Source organism: Antechinus flavipes, chromosome 6, assembly GCF_016432865.1.
Source record: "Antechinus flavipes isolate AdamAnt ecotype Samford, QLD, Australia chromosome 6, AdamAnt_v2, whole genome shotgun sequence".
NCBI lineage: Eukaryota > Metazoa > Chordata > Mammalia > Dasyuromorphia > Dasyuridae > Antechinus > Antechinus flavipes.
In genome coordinates this window covers 144,298,575-144,320,205 of record NC_067403.1, presented here as the reverse complement: position 1 = coordinate 144,320,205, position 21,631 = coordinate 144,298,575, and the positions used below count along the sequence as shown (strand labels likewise).

General features: G+C 33.3%; 1 protein-coding gene across 2 annotated transcripts in view; it reads right to left on the bottom strand.

The window, feature by feature from the left end:
• The window catches only part of GRID2 (glutamate ionotropic receptor delta type subunit 2), a 1,896,723-nt gene that overhangs the window by 271,374 nt on the left and 1,603,718 nt on the right, over positions 1-21,631 (bottom strand). The window contains exon 12 of one of the 2 annotated variants that reach the window (XM_051967540.1): positions 17,257-17,398. In XM_051967540.1, the coding sequence (XP_051823500.1) occupies positions 17,257-17,398 (142 nt within the window). The remainder of the gene's footprint in view (positions 1-17,256; positions 17,399-21,631) is intronic. The other variant, XM_051967541.1, reaches the window with a different exon arrangement.

The following is a 21,631-nucleotide window of genomic DNA, read 5'->3' as shown; positions in this document are numbered from 1 at the left end:
TTAGCAGCTTCTTCATTAAAGGATCAAAGGGCTCAGAATACGAAGGCAAAGGATTATAATAAAAATCACCTACCCTGAAAAACTAAATATATATAATCCTTCCCAGAGGAAAAATAGATATTCAATGAAGAAAAGGATTGTCAAGAATTTCTTGTGAAAAGACCAGACTTAGATAAAAAACTTGGTTTTGAAATACAGGATTCAAGAGAAGGATAAAAAGGAAACAGAACTCATAAAGTTAAACTCTTTACCTTTCTACATAGGAAGATGATACTTATAACTCATAAGAATGTTAAATTATTAGGGTAGATAAAAAGAGTAGATAGAGGACAATGGTGTGAGTTGACTGTGATGGGACTGTTGCCAAAAAAGTTAAAAAAAATAAAATAAGGGGTGAGAAAGAAGGAAACATTGGGAAAAAAGGGAAGAGAGAGAAAAAATATCTCTCACAAAATAGAACATTTATACTGGAGAAGAAGATTGGGTGTGGGGTGGGCAACATAAGAACCATATTTTAATTGAAATTGGCTGAATGAGGGAATAATAAACACATTCAATTGGGTGAGGAAATAAATTTTACACTAGAGGGAATTGGAAGGGCAGTAAGATAAGAGAAGGAGGAGCTGATAAAAGGGAGGGCAGAAAAAAATGACAAGATGGTCAAAACAAAATACTTTTGAGGAGAGGAGAGAGAAAAAGGATAAGAAGAGGGAATACAATAGAACGGAGGAAGACAGTAATTATAAATATAAAAGAGATGATTCCACCTATAAAATGAAAAATAATAGGCTAGATTAAAAAATAGGACACATGATTTAAGGGGCTATTATGCTTCAGCAAAAGTAAATAATAACAAAAACAAAAAAGAGGGATATAAATCATGATCTCAGCCAAAGCAAAAACAAACTTAGATCTAATTAAAAGATGAACAACAAAACTACTTCTAATGAAAAGGTACCATGTACAGTGAAATAATAGGAATACTAAACACATGGGTTCCAAATGTTATAGCATTCATTTTTTAAAGAAAAAGTTAATTGAATTACAGGAGGAAATAGAGAATAAAACTATATCATTACGGGAACTTGATTTTTTTTTTCTCAGAATGAGATAAATCTAACAAAAAATAAGCAAGAAAAAAGTTAAAGACATGAGTAGAAGTGTAAAAATTAAATAGAATAATTATTGGACTTCCTGAAAATTATGATGAAAAAAGAGCCTAGACACTATTTTTCAGGAAATCATCAAAGAGAACTGCCCAGATGTAATAGAATCAGAAGGTAAAATAGGCATTGAAAGAATTCATCAAACACTTTCTGAAAAAGATGCTTAAAAAAAAAAGAAAACTAAGGAATATTGTGGCTAAATTTCAGAACTATCAGACTAAGGAAAAAATATTACAAGCAGCCAGAAAAAAAAATTCAAATACTGAGAAGCCACAATAAGGATCACTCAAGATCTAGCTGCTTCCATGTTCAAAGATTGAAGGGCCTGGAATCTAATATTCTGAAAGGCAAAAGAACTTGGAATATAGCCAAGAATAAACTACCCAGCTAAGCTGAGCATTTTCATCCAGGAAAGAAGATGGACATTTAATGAAACAGGTGAATTTCATTTGTTTCTAATGAAAAAAAAAACAGAGCTAAACAAAAAATTTGACCTCCAACTATAGGACTCAAGAGAAGCAGAAAAAGGTAAAAAAAAAAAAAAAAAAAAAAACAAACAAAAAAAAAAAAAAAAAAAAAAAAAAAAACTTTTGAGAATTGCATTTCTGTTATGGACATACATAAAGAGTGCATGTATAATCTGATTTTACTGATATAATATAATAAAGGGAAGTAAAAATGGAAAGAGGATAGTATCAAAAAAAGGGGAAAGGGGAGATAAATGGAGGTAAACTACATCCCATGAAGAGGCAAAGGAAATCTATCATATCTGATGGAATTTAGAGAGGGGGAGGAACATTATGTGACTCTTACTCTCACTAGATTTGGTTCAAAGAGAAAATAATTGACATATTTGGTTTACAGAAAAACTTCTCTCACCTCATTAAAAAGTGGGAGAGGAAAAGGGAAATGAAAAAGAATAATAAAAGAAAGGTAAAAGAAAGGGGAAGGGATTCAGAGGGGGTGGGAGGGATTCTAAAGAGGAAGAACTGTGTGAGGAAAGTGGTGCCCATAAGTTTAATACTGGGAAAGAGGGTAAGGATGGGGTAAGAAAAAGAAAAACATAATCTGGGGATAATAAGATGGCAGAAAATACAGAATTAGTAATTTTAAACTTAAATGTGAATGGGATGAACTCTCCCATAAAGCGGAAGCGAATAGCAGACTGGATCAAAAGGCAGAACCCCACAATATGTTGTTTACAGGAAACACATTTAAAGCAGGGCAATACATACAGAGTAAAGGTAAAAGGCTGAAGCAGAATCTATTATGCTTCAGGTGAAGTCAAAAAAGCAGGCATAGCCATCCTAATCTCAGATCAAGCAAAAGCAAAAATTGATCTAATTAAAAGAGATAAGGAAGGAAACTATAGCCTGCTAAAGGGTAGCATTGACAATGAAGCAATATCAATACTAAACATATATGCGCCAAGTGATTGAGCATCTAACTGCCTAAAGGAGAAATTAAAAGAGTTGCAAGAAGAAATAGACAGCAAGACTATTATAGTGGGAGATCTCAACCTTGCACTCTCAGAATTAGATAAGTCAAACCACAATACAACAGTAATAACAATTACAATACAATACAACAAATACAAATACAATAACAATAACAATCAAGCAGAAAATAATAGAAACAAATAATTTCATTAAAGAGAATGACAACAATAAGACAGCATGCCAAAATTTATGTTATGTAGCCAAAGCATTATTCAGGGAAAAATCTTTAAATTATTAGATAAACAAATTTAAAAAGGAGCAGATCAAGGAATTGTGCCTGCAACTAAAAAAATAAAAACCTAGAAAGAGAAGAAATTAAATATCCTCAATTAAGCAACAAATTAGAAATCTGAAAATCAAAGGAGAAAGTAATAAAATTGAAAGAGAATCATTCACAGACTTCCTGGGGTGGAGCCAAGATGGCGGAGCAGGCACACACGACTCTCTAAGCTCCTCTCATTCCCCTCATAACCAACTATTTAATTCAGCCTCAAAAATAGCTCTTCACTGCTTAAATTTATGAAGATGAGAAGCACTACAACTTACCAGCCAAAGTCAATCGGAAGCTCACCAGGAAAGGTTTGTCCTGAGGGGCCAGGAACAGACTAGCACAGGCAGCGAGAGACTAGCATCCTGAGCAGACTAGGGGCCGAGGTGATCTCTGTGGCTAGAGAAATTATAGAGATGACTCTGCTATAGGCTAACTGCTCTGCCTTGATTACAAAGCAGTAAACTGGCAGAGAAATTAAAGCCTAAAACAGAGGGAACTCTAAAAAAATGCCAGAACCCAACGAGATCTGGCTGTATCCCCTCAAACCCGGAAGTGACTCAGGCAGACTGTAAGGCAGCCCTGCAGCTATGTTCTGCAGTTCCGGGCTTTTGCAGGGGCAGTTATTAATCTGCATGATAGGGGGGGCACTGCCTGGGCAGCCTCTAATCGGCACAGTGGAGGGCTCAACCTGGGGCAGTAGAACCTCCCCAGCTGACTGCGCTTCCCGGGCAGACACTTCCCGTCCCAGCAAATCCATTCACTGCTCAGCTGCTAATACCCACAGCCCCAGGGCGGGACTTGGCTTGGGAAGTGAAACTCTCACTGCTCAGCGTCTAGCCCCAGGGCAGTCGTTGTCTCACACAGCGGGGTTCTTTGAAGTGCACTTTCCCAGCTCAGCCCTGCAGGCCTGAGTTACTCCCGGGTGGGGTACTCTTTCCCAGAGCACTCAGTACCTCGCTGCTTTTTGTAGCCAGTTGGCAGGACAGCTATCTGTCTATATACCTTTCACTGCTCTGCAGAGGAAGCTAGTAACCTCCTGGCTGGGAAGGCAGACCTTACAGGCTTTAACAAAATGAGTAAAAAAATCAAAAGAACGATTGATAGTTTCTATACAGAAAAAGAACAGCTTTTCAACCCTGAAGAGACCAATAGCAGACAGTCTCCAGACAATTGTTGGTCTCCAATACAAAAGGCTCTCCTAGAAGAGACTATTAAAAACCTTAAAAGAGAGCTAGAAGAGAAATGGGGAAAGGAAAGAGAAGCTATGCAAGAGAGCAACAACTTCCTAAAATGTGAATTGGAAAAGAAAAAAAAAACTCCCAAGAAGTGCAGGGAAACAGAATTTGCGAATTGGAAAAAGAAAATAACTCACTAAAAAAAAAAAAAAAAAAAAAATTAGTGAAATGGAAAAAAATTCCATACAGCAAAACAACTCAATTGGACATGTACAAAAAGAAGTAAAAAAAGCTAATGAAGAAAATAACTCACTAAAAATCAGAACTGAAGAAATAGAAAAGACTGATTCATTGAGACATCAAGAATTAGTCAAGCAAAACCAAAAAAATGAAAGATTGGAAAACAATGTCAAATATTTACTTGGAAAAGCAACAGACCTGGAAAATAGATTTAGGAGAGATAACCTGAGGATCATCGGACTACCAGAAAATTATGATGAAAAAAAGAGCCTAGATACTATTTTAGAGGAAATCATCAAAGAGAACTGCCCAGAAGTAATAGAACCGGAAGGGAAAATAGGCATTGAAAGAATTCATTGAACACCTTCTAAAAAAGACCCTAAAATAAAGACTCCAAGGAATATTGTGGCCAAGCTTCAGAATTTTCAGACTAAAGAAAAAATTTTACAAGCAGCCAGGAAAAAACAGTTCAAATACCGAGATGCCACAATAAGGGTCACTCAAGATCTGGCTGCCTCAACATTAAAGGATCAAAGGGCCTGGAATCAGATATTCTGAAAGGCAAAAGAACTTGAAATGCAACCAAGAATAAACTACCCAGCTAAGCTGAGTATTTTTTTCCACGGAAGAAGATGGACATTTAATGAAATAGAGGAATTCCATCTGTTTCTAAGGAAAAAAACAGACTTAAACAAAAAATTTGATCTCCAACAATAGGAATCAAGAGAAGTAGAAAAAGGAGAAACTAGACAACGTAGTAAAGTAAGAGAATACAGTTCAACCCAACTCCTCCTACAACTACTTCAACAAAGATGAGAAATTGAAGGATACACTGCAAGACTCAAGTGTTTCATTCAAGTCCTCTATCTTCAGAGTCGATGTTCTTTTCACTTGCCATTGTGCTTCCCATGGTTAGGCACACTGTAACATGCCCTTGACTCCTGTGCCTCCAAATCCTGTATTTGGAGTACCAAATAAATGTCTCCTCCCCAACCCACTCACAGAGAGAGAGAGAGAGAGAGAGAGAGAGAGAGAGAGAGAGAGAGAGAGAGATGGAGCACAGGACCTGGAGTCAAGAAGAACTGAATTCAAATCTAGCCTCACATCCTGCCTAGCCCTGGACAAGTCATTTTACCTCCGACTATCTGACAAAATGGATCCACTGGATCCACTAGGGAAGATCTCTGCCAAGAAAAGGCCAAATGGGGACAACAAGGGCTGGACAAGGCTGTCACAACTGAGCAACAACCAGAGAGAAGTTTTCCTGATGCCAGGCCCAGCCTTCTAACCACTGTGCTACCCAAAATGCCCTTATTAATATGCCTATTAGCAACCTTTGTGTTATATATATTTATTTTAATATGTGCCTATTAACACTTTTGTGTTATATATTATATGTTAATTTTAATATGTGCCTATTAACAATCTTTGTGTTATATGTTATATATTAATTTTAATGTGTACCTATTAAAAAAAAGAAAAAAAAGAAAGAAAATAATTCAACTAATAAATAAAATAAATGAAACCAGGCCAAGGTTTAAAAACAACCTCACTATAAAATAGATAAATCATTGCTTAATTTGATTAAAGAAAAAGAAATAAAACCAAATTATCAACATCAAAATTGAAAAAAAAAAGTAAATTATCACCAATCAAGAGGGAATTAAAGCAATTATTAAGAAAAATAATAGTTTTCTAAAGTATATGCCAATGAATCTGACAAAGTAAAATGGATGAATATTTAAAAATAAAACTAATTTAAATAAATAACCACTTTAGCAAAGTGTGGAATATAAAATAGATCTATGCCAATTATCAACATTTCTATGTCACTAACTCTTGGAATCTTTACAAACATCAACTCTAATGAGTTAGCAATTTGTAAAGATTCCAACATCACAATGTCAGATAGAAAGAGAAATCCCACTTAGAATAACGGCAGACAAAATAAAACACTTGGGAGTTTATCTACCAAGACAAATTCAGAAACTATACAGTTACAAAACTTTAACACAGTTTGAGGAATGATTTATTTGGACTGCTACTCTATTCCAATAAATATTGATCAGTTTGATATTTTATACAAATCTCATAGGGAAAATTAGAAAAGTTACATTCTTTTAGTAGGCCTCAAACTTTAATCCAATAGTTACCACTTGTTTTCCAGTTAGGAAGTCACTTGTGCAATCATAAAAATGATGACAGATATTTCCATCCTGTTTTGCTCAATTTTTTTTTTTTGTATAAACACAGTGTGAGTGGGATTTCTTAATTCTTTGGAAAGTCCTTCAACTTATTTTTGTATCTCCAGACCACCCTGTCTTGACCAACGTTGACCACTCTTATGACCATTTGGTCATATAGTCAGCAGAGATATCTCATGCTTTGTTCAATACATGTCCTGCACCCTCATAATATACCATTTTTTGGGCTGATACATCATTTTTGGTCCTCAGCACAAGATCTATCAACCAATGAGATTTTGTATTTTGTGTTGCCTCTCCAGAGTATACAGGTATCAGACCTGGTATCAAACCCTATAAGAACAAGGTCATAGGAACTAGGGGCATCTTAGATCATAAGGAAGATCTGAGGTCCATTTTATTAAAAGGAGCCACAGACCCTTTGACAAAGCACTATGGGCTTGGAGCTTTGTGTCAGTAGTTTTTCTGGCATATTGGATAATTTTTATACACAAAATTTGTTCATAATTAGAAAACAATTCTAAACAATTAGATAAATGTAAATTGCTCATAGGTAGGATGGATCAACATAGTGAAAATTACAATTCCACCTAAATTTATTTACTTATTCAATTCCATAACCAATCAAAATACCAAAAATATCATTATAGAGCTAGAAAAAATAATAACAAAATATATCTAGAAGAATCAAAGGCCAAGAATATAAAAGGAATTATTTTTTTTAATATGAAAAAAGTTATATCAGATCTCAAACTGCATAACAAAGTGGTAATTGTCACAATGATCAGGTACTGTCTAAGAAATAAAGTAATAGGTCAGTGGAATAGATTGACTATGCAATATTTAGTAACAAATGACCAAAGAAATATGATATTTGATAAACACAAAGATTTCAGAATTTGGGACAAGAGCTCATACTATATATCAAAATTAAGGTCAACATGGGATATGATTTAGACATAGTGATGTCATAAATAAATTGTTGCAGCATGAAACAGTTTACCTGCCAGGTCTATCAATAAGGGAAGAATTTATGACCAAACAAGAGATAGAGAGCATTATAAGATGTAAAATGGATGATTTTAATTATATTAAATGAAAAAGTTTTTGTATTGGTTGCAATACAACCACAATTGGAAGGAAAGCAGAAAATTGAAGAAAAATTTGCAGCAAGTTTCTGCTGGTGAAGAAGAAACTTATTTTTCAAATATATAGAGAACTTAGTCAAATTCATAAGAATATGAATGGAATCATTCTTTAATTGATAAATGGTCTATCAGTTTTCTGATTAAAAAATCAAAACTGTCTAAAGTCAAATAAAAATTCTCTGTCATTATTATTTAGAGAAATATAAATTAAAACAACTCTGAGGAACCACCTCTAACAAACCTCAAATACTAAGCAATCGTTTAGTATGACAAAAAAGTTAAAAAAAAATTGAAGGGGATTTGGGAAACTTGGGATATTAATGTACTATTGGTAGAGTAGTGAGCTGATCCAACCATTTTGGAGAGTTATATGCCCCAAAAGCTAAAACAAACTCTCTGAGAAAGGAGGTTAAGTGAAGGGAAAAGAGGAGAGCAGAAGAAAGAAGAAATAGAGGAATTTTTACTTGTGAGAATTTGATAGTTTTTTTTTTTTTTTAAAGTTTAGAGTGTTAATAGTATATGCTTGATGAAAAAAAGATGCGGGGAGTGGGGGAAGGCAGAGGATCTGATTTGTTTAGAAAAATTCAGCTTGTTCAGAAAGTGATAATTTTTGGAATTGAAGGAACTTATTATGTTGTCAAAGTTTTAGATTCGGTGAACTCAGAATAAACAGAGCATATCATGTTGCTAAAATAACTCTGTTCCTAAAACCACAAATAAAATTGTAATTAAACTCTTATTAGAAGGTGATTTTGAAAAACCAACAAACTTAACATGCCTTTTTTAAATAGGAAAACATAATTTTGATATATGTAATTTTATTTTTATATCTCCAGATCACCCTCTCTTACCTAGCGTGAGTAGGGGACCATCTTATGATTACTTAGTGTTTGCGATGATTCTTATCTTATCTATCTTATGACCGAATAGTCAGAGAAGATATACACACATACACAACACACACGTATCATTTATGTGTGTATGTATACATGCATATATGCAAACATTTATATATATATATGTATAAATACATACATGTATAAAACTATCAAGGTATTTGTTTAAAGAACATAAATCTTAACAATATTAGGAGCTTCAACAGATAGATCACTTAAACACAGAACAGAGCAGAATGAGGGAAGGTTGTTCTTTTCATTCAAGCTTTGGTTCTCAGCATACTTTACACCTAACCTGAAGCAATTCCATACTAAAATTCACCTAATCAGCAGTAGATGATGGGAAAAGGTGAAATTTTTAAATAATAGGTAATTAAACTGGATGGTTAGTGAACATTTAGTAAGAAGAGTGATTACTAATAGCTAGCATAGCTTCATCAAGACAGATCATTCTGCAGTAACCACTTCCTCCCCTCCTTTTGATTAACAGATTAGAGGAAGGTTATTTAAATAACATATCTGCATGTCAGGAAAGATTTGACTACATTTTAGGTATTTTTATAGACAAGATTAAGGAATATGGGTTAAATAATAGTACAATTAAGTTTGGCCATAAGTAGTGCTGAATGACCAGAATTTTCAGAGTTGTCTCATCATTGCTGAATCTATATTAACACAAAGGGCTATTTCCAGTGGAGTACACCAGGGAAATTTTCTGGGCTCTGTGCTATTTGATATTTTCATAATTGACTTGGATAAGAGATGGAACACTTATCAACAACTTATCAAAACAAAATGGAAGATAACATAAAGCTACACTATATTCAATAAGCATTTGATATGCATCATTTAAAGTGTCAGGTACTGTGCTAGTTTGAGGATAAAAAGGTGAAATTAAATAGAATTTGTCCTCAAGGAGCTGTCATTTTAGTGGAAGGAAATAACATGCACACACAGAAGTAAACATAAAATAATATACAAGGTAAATACAAAGTTGTATGGAAGAGATAGCAAAAAATACAGGAATATCATAATCATCAACAACATCAAGTAGCAATGAATTCTGTTCTGACCATCAAAAGAAGCTCTGAATTTTAAGCAAAACAGATAAATGAAAGATGAAATGTTACATGTGAGGAACATGCATGTATATAATGGGCTAGGACACACGGTAAAAGGGAAACATTGTATAATAAATTTGGAGAAATAGGCTGAAGTAACATCACTAGTGAAGGTAAGGGATAAATGACTATTTATTTTATTCTAGGGATAACCACTGGAGTCTTCTTATTTATTTATTTACTTATTTATTTACCTATTTATTTATATATTGGTTTGTTTTAAGCAGGGGAGTGATACAGTCACATTAGTGCTTTAGTAATAACAAACAGACTTGTACTTTAATGGCAGCAATCTAAAGGATGAATTAGAAAAGGAATTATTCAGATGGAGGAAGCCCAATTAAGAGGCTATTATTATTGTCTAATCGAAGCTGATGAGAGATAGAAAATAGCCAAGGTAGTAGAGAGAAGAGGGTGGATGTGAGAAATATTTTGAAGATAGAATTGACAAGATTTGTCAATTAATTATAACTATGTGGGGTGAAAGAATTTCTTCAATAGATTTGTGTGACCTTTTTACTATAAGGCTAATTCTGTTTTTTAATTTGTTATTTTCTTCAGCATTTTTTGTGCCTCTTTTTACTAAGTTGTTACTTCTCTTTTCCTGGACTATCTTGAGCTTTATTTTGCCATTGGAATCTGATGATTCTGGAGTAGGGGGCAAAGCTGATGACTTTGTGTGGCTCTGTCTCACTCAAATTCAACTCACATGCAAGTCAAGACATTTTACTCCTGATGTCATTAATCTGCAGTAAGAATGAAGAATAGACAATAACAACAATTTTCTTTGGTGTAGAATCAGGAGCTAGATTATGAAGGGTTTTGAATGTCAAAAGAAGATTGTGTATTTGGTTCTAAAAATGATAAGGAATCAGTAAAGTTTATTGAGTGGCAACAAAGACATTTTGACAGATGAATGAAAGACTTCTTATGGGGAGAGACATGTGGCAGGTTAATTAACTAAGATGTTATTTCAATAGTCTAGATGTGAGGAAATAAGAACTTTTACCAGGTTGTTAGTAATATTACAGGAGAAAAGGAAGTATGTATGAGAGATATTTAAAAGGTGAAATTGATAGCACTGGCAATAAACTGGATATGGTGGGGATGATATAGTGAGTAGTGAAGGATTGTTCATTCTGAGGGACTGGGAGGATGGTAGTGTCCTTTACTGTAAGAAGGAAGTTTAGACAAAGGGAGAAGAGAAATAAAGCTATTAGTTCTGTTATGACTATTTTGAATTTAAGATATCTATACTGGACATTCAGTTTGAGATGTCTGAAATGCAGGTGAAGATGTAAGATTTGAAGTTAACAAAAATTTGGGGGCAAGATAGGAAGATTTGAGAATCATCATTATAGAGATGATAATTTAATTCATGGAAGCTGATGAAATCATCAGGTAAAGTAGCATAAAGGGAGAAGAAGAGAAAGCCCAGGCCAGAGCTCTATAGGACATCAACAGTTAATGTGAGTGATCTGGATGAGAATACAGCAATAGAGACAGAGGAGTGCTTAGATAGGAGGAGAACCAGCAGAGAATAATGTGCTGATAACGTGAAAGAATAGAGTACAAGAAGAGGGTGATTGACAGGGTTAAAGATACATACATCTTTAACTTTGGACAAAGGAGTTTTGAGTGAGTGATGAAATCAGAGACCAGATTATAGAGAGTTAAAAGACAATGAGAAGACAAGAAGTGGAGATATGTATTGTACATAGCCTTCTCAAAATTTTGGCCACAATATACAATAGGGCTCCCTTTTCATGTATTAGGGTGAAAAAGAAGATAGTGACAGAAAGCATCTAACTGATCTGAGATGAGGAGAAGGGGAGAAGAAGGAGTTTTTTGGGAAACTGATCTCAAATGTTTCATTAAAATATTTGCTAAGATTCTTAGCTGATATAGTGCTATGGGAATGTTGAGAAGAAAATATTTGGAAGAGTTGTTGTGGAATAGTTAGTTGATTAGGGAAGTGTAAAAAGATTGTCTAAGTCTTATTGATATTAGGCAACATAAATTTTTAGTGGACCCAGTTAAAAGGAAAAAAAGGATTTTTTTCTCTACCTTTGTTCAGAAGCATGTGTGTAGAAGATAAGGCAATGGTGTTGGGCGTCATCTAAGACTAAGACTTGGCACAATTAATGATATAACCAAGGAACAAAGAGAAGGGGACAGCATAAAGTTGAAGTGATTTACAAAGAGGTCAAATTGGGAAAAGAAGTTTGTGGCTAATGTAGAGAGATGATCATCTGGGAGAGAACTAAGTGGCCAAAGAACTGAAAATCAGAGTGTAAATGAAAATCAGGGTGTTATATGTAAAAGTGTAAAAATTCATGTCATAAAGTCTCAGGATTTTGAGAAATGAAAGGCTTCTTAGTAACTTTCTAGTCCAACCCATTCTTGAAAGAAATCTACATGATAACAAACCTGACAAAATTAGGGTGAGGCTTTCAAGTATAGGATGAGCTTAAAAACCTCTCCTGTAGAGCACTTCAGCACCTCTCAGATTAGCTCATTTCACTTTTGGACAATGTTGTTAGGGAAAGCCGAGGAGTTCCAGAAAAATATCTACTGTTTCATTAACTAAATTAAAGCCTTCAACTGTATGGATCACAACCAAATATGGCAAGTCCTCAGAGAGATGAGAGTTCCAGAACATCTTACCTGCTCCTGAGGAACTCTTATGTAGGTCAAGAAGCAATAGTTAGAACCAACCATAAAACAACTGATTGGTTAAACATTGGAAAAGGAGTATGTCAAGGCTAAATACTGTCACCTTATTTAACTTTTATGCAGATTATCATGAGAAATGCTAGACTAGATGAAATAAAGGCAGGATTTAAGATTGCTGGGAGAAACATTAACAATCTTAGATGTGTAGATGATACCATTGTGATAGCAGAAATTAAAGAAGATTTAAGAAGGCTCTTGATAAAGATAAAAGAGGGAATTGTAAAAGCTGGCTTAAAGTTTAACATTAAAAAACAAAAATCATAACACCTGATTCCATCACTTTCTGGCAAATAGAAGAAGAAAGAAAGCATTGTTAGATTTTATATTCTTGGGCTCAAAGATTATTGCAGATGCTGACTGCAAGCCATGAAATTAAGATGCTTGTTCTTTGGAGGGAAAATTATGGCAAATCTGGATAGCATGCTAAAAATCAGAGACATTACCTAGTCAAATAAAAATCAATATAGTCAAAGCTATGATTTTCCCAGTAGCAATATATGGCTGTAAGTTTAATTATCAGGAAAGCAGAATGCTGCAGTATTAATAATTTTTAATTGTGGTGGTAAAGAAGGCTTTTGAGAGTCCTTTGGATAGCAAGGAGATCAAATCAGTCTATTCACTGGAAAGTGGAATAATGACCCTGAAGTTTAAATACTTTGGTCACATAATGAGAAGATGGGACTCATTGAAAAAGCCCCTAATATTGGAAAAGATTGAAGACAAAAGGAAAAGGGGATGGCAGAGGATGAGATGGATGAAAAGTGTCATGGAAACAATAATCATGAACTTGCACAGTCTTGGAGAAATACTGGAGGATAGAAGGGCCTGGTGTGCCATAGTTGATAAGGTCATAAAGAGTCAAGTCCAATTGAATGAATGAAAAGCAACAAAAATCTACCCCTGACATATTTGCTATGTGATTTGTGCAAGTCATTCAACCATACAGTAACCTAGTTTCTGGTAAGCATCAAAAAAGGAAACCACTGGGTCAGAAATTCACTGTTAAGAGGGATCTCTGAGGCCATATTTTCCAACTTCCTCATTTTATAGATGAGAAATCTCTGACCCTGAGAGGAAAAAATTACTTTCTCAGTGTTATTCAAGTTGTATGTATCAGAGGTAGTTTTTTTTTTAATAACTTTTTATTGACAGAACCCATGCCAGGGTAATTTTTTTACATTATCTCTTCCACTCTCTTCTGTTCCGATTTTTCCCTTCCCTCCCTCCACCCCCTCCCCAAGATGGCAAGCAGTCTTATACATGTTAAATAGGTTACAGTTTATCCTAAATACAATATATGTGTGCAGAACTGAACAGTTTTCTTGTTGCACAGGGAGAATTGGATTCAGAAGGTATAAATAACCTGGGAAGAAAAACAAAAATGCAAGCAGTTTATATTCATTTCCCAGTGTCCTTTCTTTGGGTGTAGTTGCTTCTGTCCATCTTTGAGCAATTGAAACTAAGTTAGATCTCTTTGTCGAAGAAATCCACTTCCATCAGAATACATCCTCATACAGTATGTTGTTGAGATATATAATGATCTCCTGGTTCTGCTCATTTCACTTAGCATCAGTTCATGTAAATCTCACCAGTCCAGAGGTAGTTTTTTAATCCAAAGTCAGTGCTCTTTCTACCATGATACTTCACTGAAATCATATGTCTAGGCAAAATCAAATTCACATGCACAAATCTATATACAATATAAAACAATAAAAACCCTATCATAAAGTTTGTACAAATGAATACAGTACAACAAAGTACATGGTGGTGAATTGAAACCTATTTGAATAAAGAATCAGACTTATTTACATGCATAAGGTGCTCAATAGTAATGATAATTCACAGTCTAAAGATATTAATTATATAATTGCTCTAGTGTGAACTTTATTTAGATAATGGTTATTATGAATAAATGAAAAAAACTGGCCTTGTTTGAAGTTGTTCTGTGACTTATAATAAAAGAAATTTCACCAGCATCTTTGTAGTGAAGTTCCATTTCAGCACTATCCCCTACAAGGGGGCTACCACTAGGGGAAAAGGCTACTCCATTTCACATGCATTAGGAAGCAACTAGCCAAATGTCGTTTAGTGAAAGTGAGAAAACAAAATTGCTACCAGGGACTTGGAGCAACTGTATTTTTCTTCTAGGAGCTGATCAGAATATTGGAAACACCTTCTCCAACTGTGCCAATCTGTTATGTGACATTACATCATGGAACAGAATATGGTATGTTGAGCTATTGTATCATGAAAGGAAATGGAAATTAAATTCTTGATTTTTTTGTTTGTTTGTTTGTTTGTTTCCCATCTCCATATCATGGTTGATTACCACCCTGGTGGTAATTAGAGGTGAGGGTGAGGGTGGGAAAATTTTTTTGAGCTTTTGTTCTTGAAAAAAATGACAAATGGAGAATTAGCTCTACTGATTTTGAGCACAGAGTGTAATTCTATAACAATTATTCAAATCCTTACAAAGAAATAGATTTAATTTCTCCTTCTAAAACATGAAGAATTTATATCAATCATCTAGCCAAAGAAGGTCATTTTTCTCTCCCTAGATGACATATCCTATTTTTATATTCTTTGCCATTTCTGCTTGGTGGAAGTTATTCTGGGAATGGAGTAAGGTTGGTACTAATATGTCAATTTCACAGAAAATGCTAGCTAGGAAGAATAGGTACTGTCACATCCTTTCAATATAAGAGAGAAATGAACTAAATAGGTTAAAGAGATTAAGACGTGTCTCTGATTCCATTTGGAAAAGAATTTTGTAAGACAAATTGGTCTGTGAAAATCTCAAAGCTTTTCCTAGAAATATTGTTGGCAATGGTGTTTTGAAGCAAAGGTGAAAAATATAAACTTTTGTTTGTTTTATATGGGAACAGGGATTTTTTTCCCCTCACCCTTATTCTGATCTAATTTTGCTCTGCTAAATCATTATGTATATAAAATTAGAAAAAATGGCATTTTATCATATCCCCTGGTGACTTGTAAAAATGTCAGTTGGAACAAAAAGGAATCAGAAGAAAAAAGTGAATTTGAGAGATCCAAAGGATAGCAAAGTATTTTCTGAGTCAGGATCCTAATCTTTCCACTGCTATATTCTTTCTTTTTTTTAAATTAACCAACTATGAGACAACTAGAATCAGAGAGGAATATGAGACTATCCTATTCTATCAAATAAGAATTAAAGAAATGTCCGCTGGATTGAATTAACTTGAAAAAAATTCATTTGGAGTAATTTGATGCTTTATTTATGAGAATATCTAATTGCTTTTCTTACCAAAGAGTTTTTGGGGTTTGAATATATTAATAATTTTGAAATGTATTAATAATATGCAAGGATTTAGAAATCATACACTTCCATACATATCTTCATTGTGATATAGAGGTGGCATTTCAGTGTGGCATGAATCCATTCATAGCATTCTTATATAGACTATGTAATATTTCTGTTTTAAATTCTTAGCATAGGTCATAATAAAAGAAAAGTAAGCATTATTCATTACTATTACCATCACCTTATAAATTACTTGACATTTGCTCTGATTTGAGGATGAGTAATTGGCATAATGTTCTTATATGAATGATAGCCCCTATTAATTATAATTTATATTCCTACATTAAATTTTCAATTTGCTCACAATTGATGGTGAAAAACACATCAGCAGCTTTTAGAGGTAACTGCTATTCTGTTTCTATTTTTATAATAATTTGTAACAAATAAATGGTTTAGTGGTTATTTCTTGACATTTAAATTATTTTTTAAAAAAGGAGCTATGTCTTTCTGCCAAGGTAACTTAGATCCCCAATGGACTCAAATTATTCTAATTTTGTGTTACAATAATAATTAATGGAACATGACTGGGCTTCTGTGAGAACACATTGATAGATGTAGAATACCAGATTATTAAAAAAAAATCTCTTGCTATATAATTTGAGGTTGATATGGTCTGAGTAAACCACCACATATGGTGCATTTTGTATAATCCCTTTAAATGTAGTTTTATTTTCTAGTACTCACTGGTATACTCTTTTTGGTGTATTTGGAATCATGAAATTATGTTTTCCTCAAATAAGCAGATTTAATCTTTAAACCAATTTCAAAATCATTTAATAATGTCAACTGTCTTCTCAAAATACTATCTCAGAGACTGAATTTCCCAGGAAGTATGAAAATACCTCCTTAAAAAATGTCTAAAATACTGATTTTAAAAAATGAATGAGACCATCATTTTAGTTCAGACTATATTCTCTACACCAAAATGTTTATATTATTAAGACCATAATTTAAAAAGATAAAAAATATAATTGAAAATGGAAAAAACAATATTGTTAAAAAAAAACCTCTAAAATATCATGCCCAATAGCATTCCTCTCAGGGAAATTTATATATACAGACACTATCTACCCATATCTTCCATCTTTTCTCCAGCTAAACTGTTGAATAAAAATTGAACTGAATTTGAACTGAATTCAAATGTGGTCTCAGATCCTTACTAATTACGCTGTTCTAGGCAAGTTCTTTAACCTCTCAGTCTCAATTTTCTCATCTATAAAATGGAGATAATAGCATCTATCTACCAGAGTTGTTAAAGACCTGATGAGATAATGTCTGTAAAAATACTTTGCAAACCTTAAGATGCCAATTAGATTCTAATTATTGTATGCTATTTTTATTTTTAATTCATGAAATAACACAATTATTTCAATAACTTAGTAGAATTAAAATGATGCTGCTGATGATTACCTATCATCATCATCATCATCATCTACCAGCATCCTTTTGTTTCTACTTACTGGATGGAGCTTTCAATTCGTGTGATGGTGAGGAAAGCTGCAAGGTTAGCTGTGTATGATGAGATGACAATCAATGCAAAGAGCCACCAAGCGCCCATCATCATTCGAGTGGCTAGGGTTGTATAAGGGATTTCACCACCTGCTGGTCAGAAAAAAAGTTCAGCATGTTAATCAACTGAAAAAAACAACATACATTGATAGAATTCTTAAAATGCCCAAAGCTCTAGGAACATTATGTTTCAGGGATAGTTTATGCCTGTATCATTGATGCTAGTATAGTCATCAAAGCTAGGTAGGACACAGAAATCTTGATCATTTACAATTTGATTCTCTCCTTTGATGGGATGTTACTGTGAACTTAGTTAAGAAAGCTTTTTATTAACCATTGCTAGTATAAATCCAGTGATTATTTCCTCTCAAGGATTTTTAAAGATCACTATGTCTTTTACTTAAGAAGCTAAAAATATTCTCTCCTGTATAGAGATATGTTGATCAGGAGCCAAATGGCTCTGATGATGTATGAATTCATACTATGAATTTTTATATGTCTTCCTGCCCAAGTAAGTGTAGTTAAAAAGGCTGGATTTCACACTATTTGTTGGTAAACAAAAGAATTGTCAATCAACCAAAAAGTATTTCTTGAAAATCTACTATTTATCTGAACTTTAAATTTAGTTTGAACACAACCAAATTAACATCATGTTGGGCATGTTATACTTATATAATAAGAGAACTGTAAGAAAATTTAGAGATCATGTTCTGGGTTTAACTGTTGTCAAAGGAGTTAAATCACTAATTCTCACAACAGCTTTCCCCAAAACTATGGAGAGGAATTTTTGACAATCTCCCTCTACACACTATGCATTCAGTTTTCAAAAGATAAAGACAAGAAGAGAGAGACAACTATTTTAAAACCTACATAACCATATTTAAAATAATAAGAAAATGCATTTTACGTAGATTCAAGAGTTTTATAGGGTAAGTTATGCCAGAAAGTCAATTTATTGAAACAAAAAAATAGAAAACATTAGTAACTAATAGGGTAATTCATACTGTTACCATAAATTAATGGAATTAAAGAGTCAGATTTATCAAATGGATGAGAGACCACTGGATTTGGGACCAAAGGATGTAGATATGAATTATGGTCCTGCTCCTTAATGTCCTACTTAAAAAATGTTTCAGTCTCTCTGAGTTTCATTGTCTTGAACTGTAAAATATAGAATTGGGATTAAACTTTATTCTATTCAAAATCTTAAATCCTAGAATCATTTGAGTTTAGCAAAAATCTACAGAGATTTTTATTGTAAGCAGGACTTGCTTTAGAAATGGTTAAAATTACAAGTGACAAACATACCAAATGAAATAAATCTTAAAAATGGTTATTGCATATTTTATCCTATTCATATTTAAAGGTTATAGAAATTGGCTAAGCTAATACATGATATTTAACAATCTTAAGATACTTTGTTTTGTTATTAATATAATTTTTGTCATAGTTGTTGCTAGTATTATTACTAGTATTATACATTATGAAAAAGTCATCTAATTACCATAAGACTTTAGAATTTTCATGCCTACTTTCCACTCACACAGGTATCACCTTATTTCAGGCCCATATCAGTTCCTACCTAACTATTGCAGTAGTTTTCTAATTTTTCTTTCCACTACAATCCATCTAACTCCTAAGCTGCCAAAATGATTGTCCAGAAGTATATATAGGTTGCTCATGTTATCCTTCTCTCTTAAATCATTAATCTGCAATGGTTTCCTATTATCTCCAGGATCAAATATAAAATACCCATGTAAACCTCTATAACAAGTTTCAGTATTTTTACCCTTTATTCTCTTGAACAAGCATTGTGAGTTTACAAACATGATCACATCCAGTCCTTACTGCAACCCTGTGAAACAAGTTTTATTATCACTATTTTACATGAGAAAACTATGGTTCTGTAATGTTGTTACTTGCCATTTTTGTATAGCTAGTGCTGATCTTCTATTACAACAATAACCTCTTGGATTAACTAATTCATTAATCCAAAAAATACTAGACAAAATGCAAATAATTGAAAATAGAGAATTCCAAGGAGAAAGGCTGATTTGTTAAGTAAGTGATTGAGAAGATAATGCTGGAAATGCAATTTAAATTTCTAGAAAGTGGCTGAAGAAGGATAGGAATGTAACCTGACAGGTAAAAATGTATTTGCTCCACTCTTCTGATTAATTAAAAAAATATTGAAAATATGGGATAAGGGAAAGAACCTCCCTCATATAATTGTCAATCCAGTTACTATAGAGAGAAAATATGCCATGGAAATATAGAAGAGCAGAAAGAATCAATAATCCACAGTAATTTTATTTTTCTTATTTTATTTTCCCCAGTTGCATATAAAATAATTTTTACATTTGTTTTTAAAACTTTGAGTTTCAGATTCTTTCTCTTCCTTCCTATTCCCAGCCCCCATTAAGAAGGCACATGTGAAGTTATATAAAACATTTTCATAAAAATAATATTATGAAAGAAAACATAGATTTCCCCCTCTTTCTTACCCCCCAAAAACCCCTCAAGAAAAAAAAAAGGATAAAAAACAAAGTATGCTTCAATCTATATTCAGAAACAATCAATTCTTTCTCTGGGAATGGATAGCATTTTTAACCATAAGTTCTTCAGAGAAGTGATGGATCATTGCATTGCTGAGAACAACAAAGTTATTCAGAGCTGATCATTCTGTAACATTGCTCGTAGTTTTTGCAAACTGTATTTCATTTTGCTTGAATTCATGGGGACTTTTCAAGTTTTTTTTTTTTTTCTGGAAGCATCCTGCTCATCACTTTTCATACAACAATACTATTCAGAGTAATCATATACCACAATTTATTTACCCATTCCTCAGGGATAAATAATTGTCCTCAATTGATGGACATCCCCTCAATTTTCAATTTTTTGCCCTGAGGAGAGAGCAAACAAAAAAAATATTTTTGTACATATAGGTCCTTTTCCTTTTTAAAAAATATCTTTTGGGATTCATGCCTAATAGTGGTATTATTGGGTAAATAAATATGAATGAATGATTTCATAGCTCTCTGGGCTTAGTTCAGATCTTCTGATCACTTATCAATAGGGGAATGGCATATATATATATATATATATATATATATATATATATATATATATATATATATATATATATTTATAAATTTGACTCAGTTCCCTAAACATTTGAGAACCTTCATCAAAAAAAATTTGCTTCAAAATTCTTTTCCCAATCACTACTGGAAACCCCTTACCCCATTTATTCTATTCTCTCTCCTTTCACCCTGATCCTGCTTAAAAGTGTTTTGCTACTGATCATCCTCTCCCCTGTATAGCTCTCCTCCCTTCCTGAAACTTCTTCCCTTCCTACTTTTCTATAGAGTAAGATATATTTCTATACCCCTACTGAGTATGTATATTATTTCCTCTTTGAGCAAATTCTGACAAGAGTAAGGTTCACTCACTCTCTCTTCTCTCCTTTTTCCTTCCATTGTAAAAGCTTTTTCTTGTCTCTTTAATACTGACAGATAAATTATGCCACTTCAACTTTCTCTTTCTTATTGTTTCAGTACAAATCTTCTTTTACCCCTTAATTTTTTTTTAGATTTTTATCCCTTTTCACACATATGCCTTCTGTCTATATAGACTCCTTCTAACTGCCCCTAATGAGAAAGTTCTTATGAGTTACAAGTATTATCCTCCCATGTAGGAATTTAAATAGATAAACCTTATTAAGTCTCTTATGATATCCCCTTCCTGATTACCTTCTTATGCTTCTCCAGAGTCTTGTATTTGAAAATCAAATTTTCTATTTCGCTCTGGTCTTTTCATCATGAATGCTGAAAATTCTCTATTTCACTGAATATCCAATTTTTCCTTGAAAGATTATACTCAGTTCTTCTGGGTAGGTGACTTTAGTTATAATCCTATTTCCATTGTTTTCTGGAATATCTTATTCTAAATCCTCCTGTCTTTTGATGAAAAAGCTGTTAAATCTTGTGTCATCCTGACTGTGGCTCTACTATACTTGAATTATTTGTTTTTGGATGCTTGTAATACTTTGTCTGTGACTTGGGGAGTTTGTTATGGGCCAGAACTCTGAAATTCTTACAAGGTACTAAGTCAATGGAATTGATAGAGACATTGGTTATCTAATTTAGTAGGGTTCAGTATGCTTGATTTAATTCTATAACAAATAATGGTTTCCTAGTGATATAATGATTGGTTTATACTCAGTGTAGAGCATATAAGCTAGCAGCGCATTCATTCAAAGAGATTCAGAGGCAGAAAAGACAGGTGAGAGTTCAAGTTCTTGGAATCAAAGAAAGGTGACAGAGG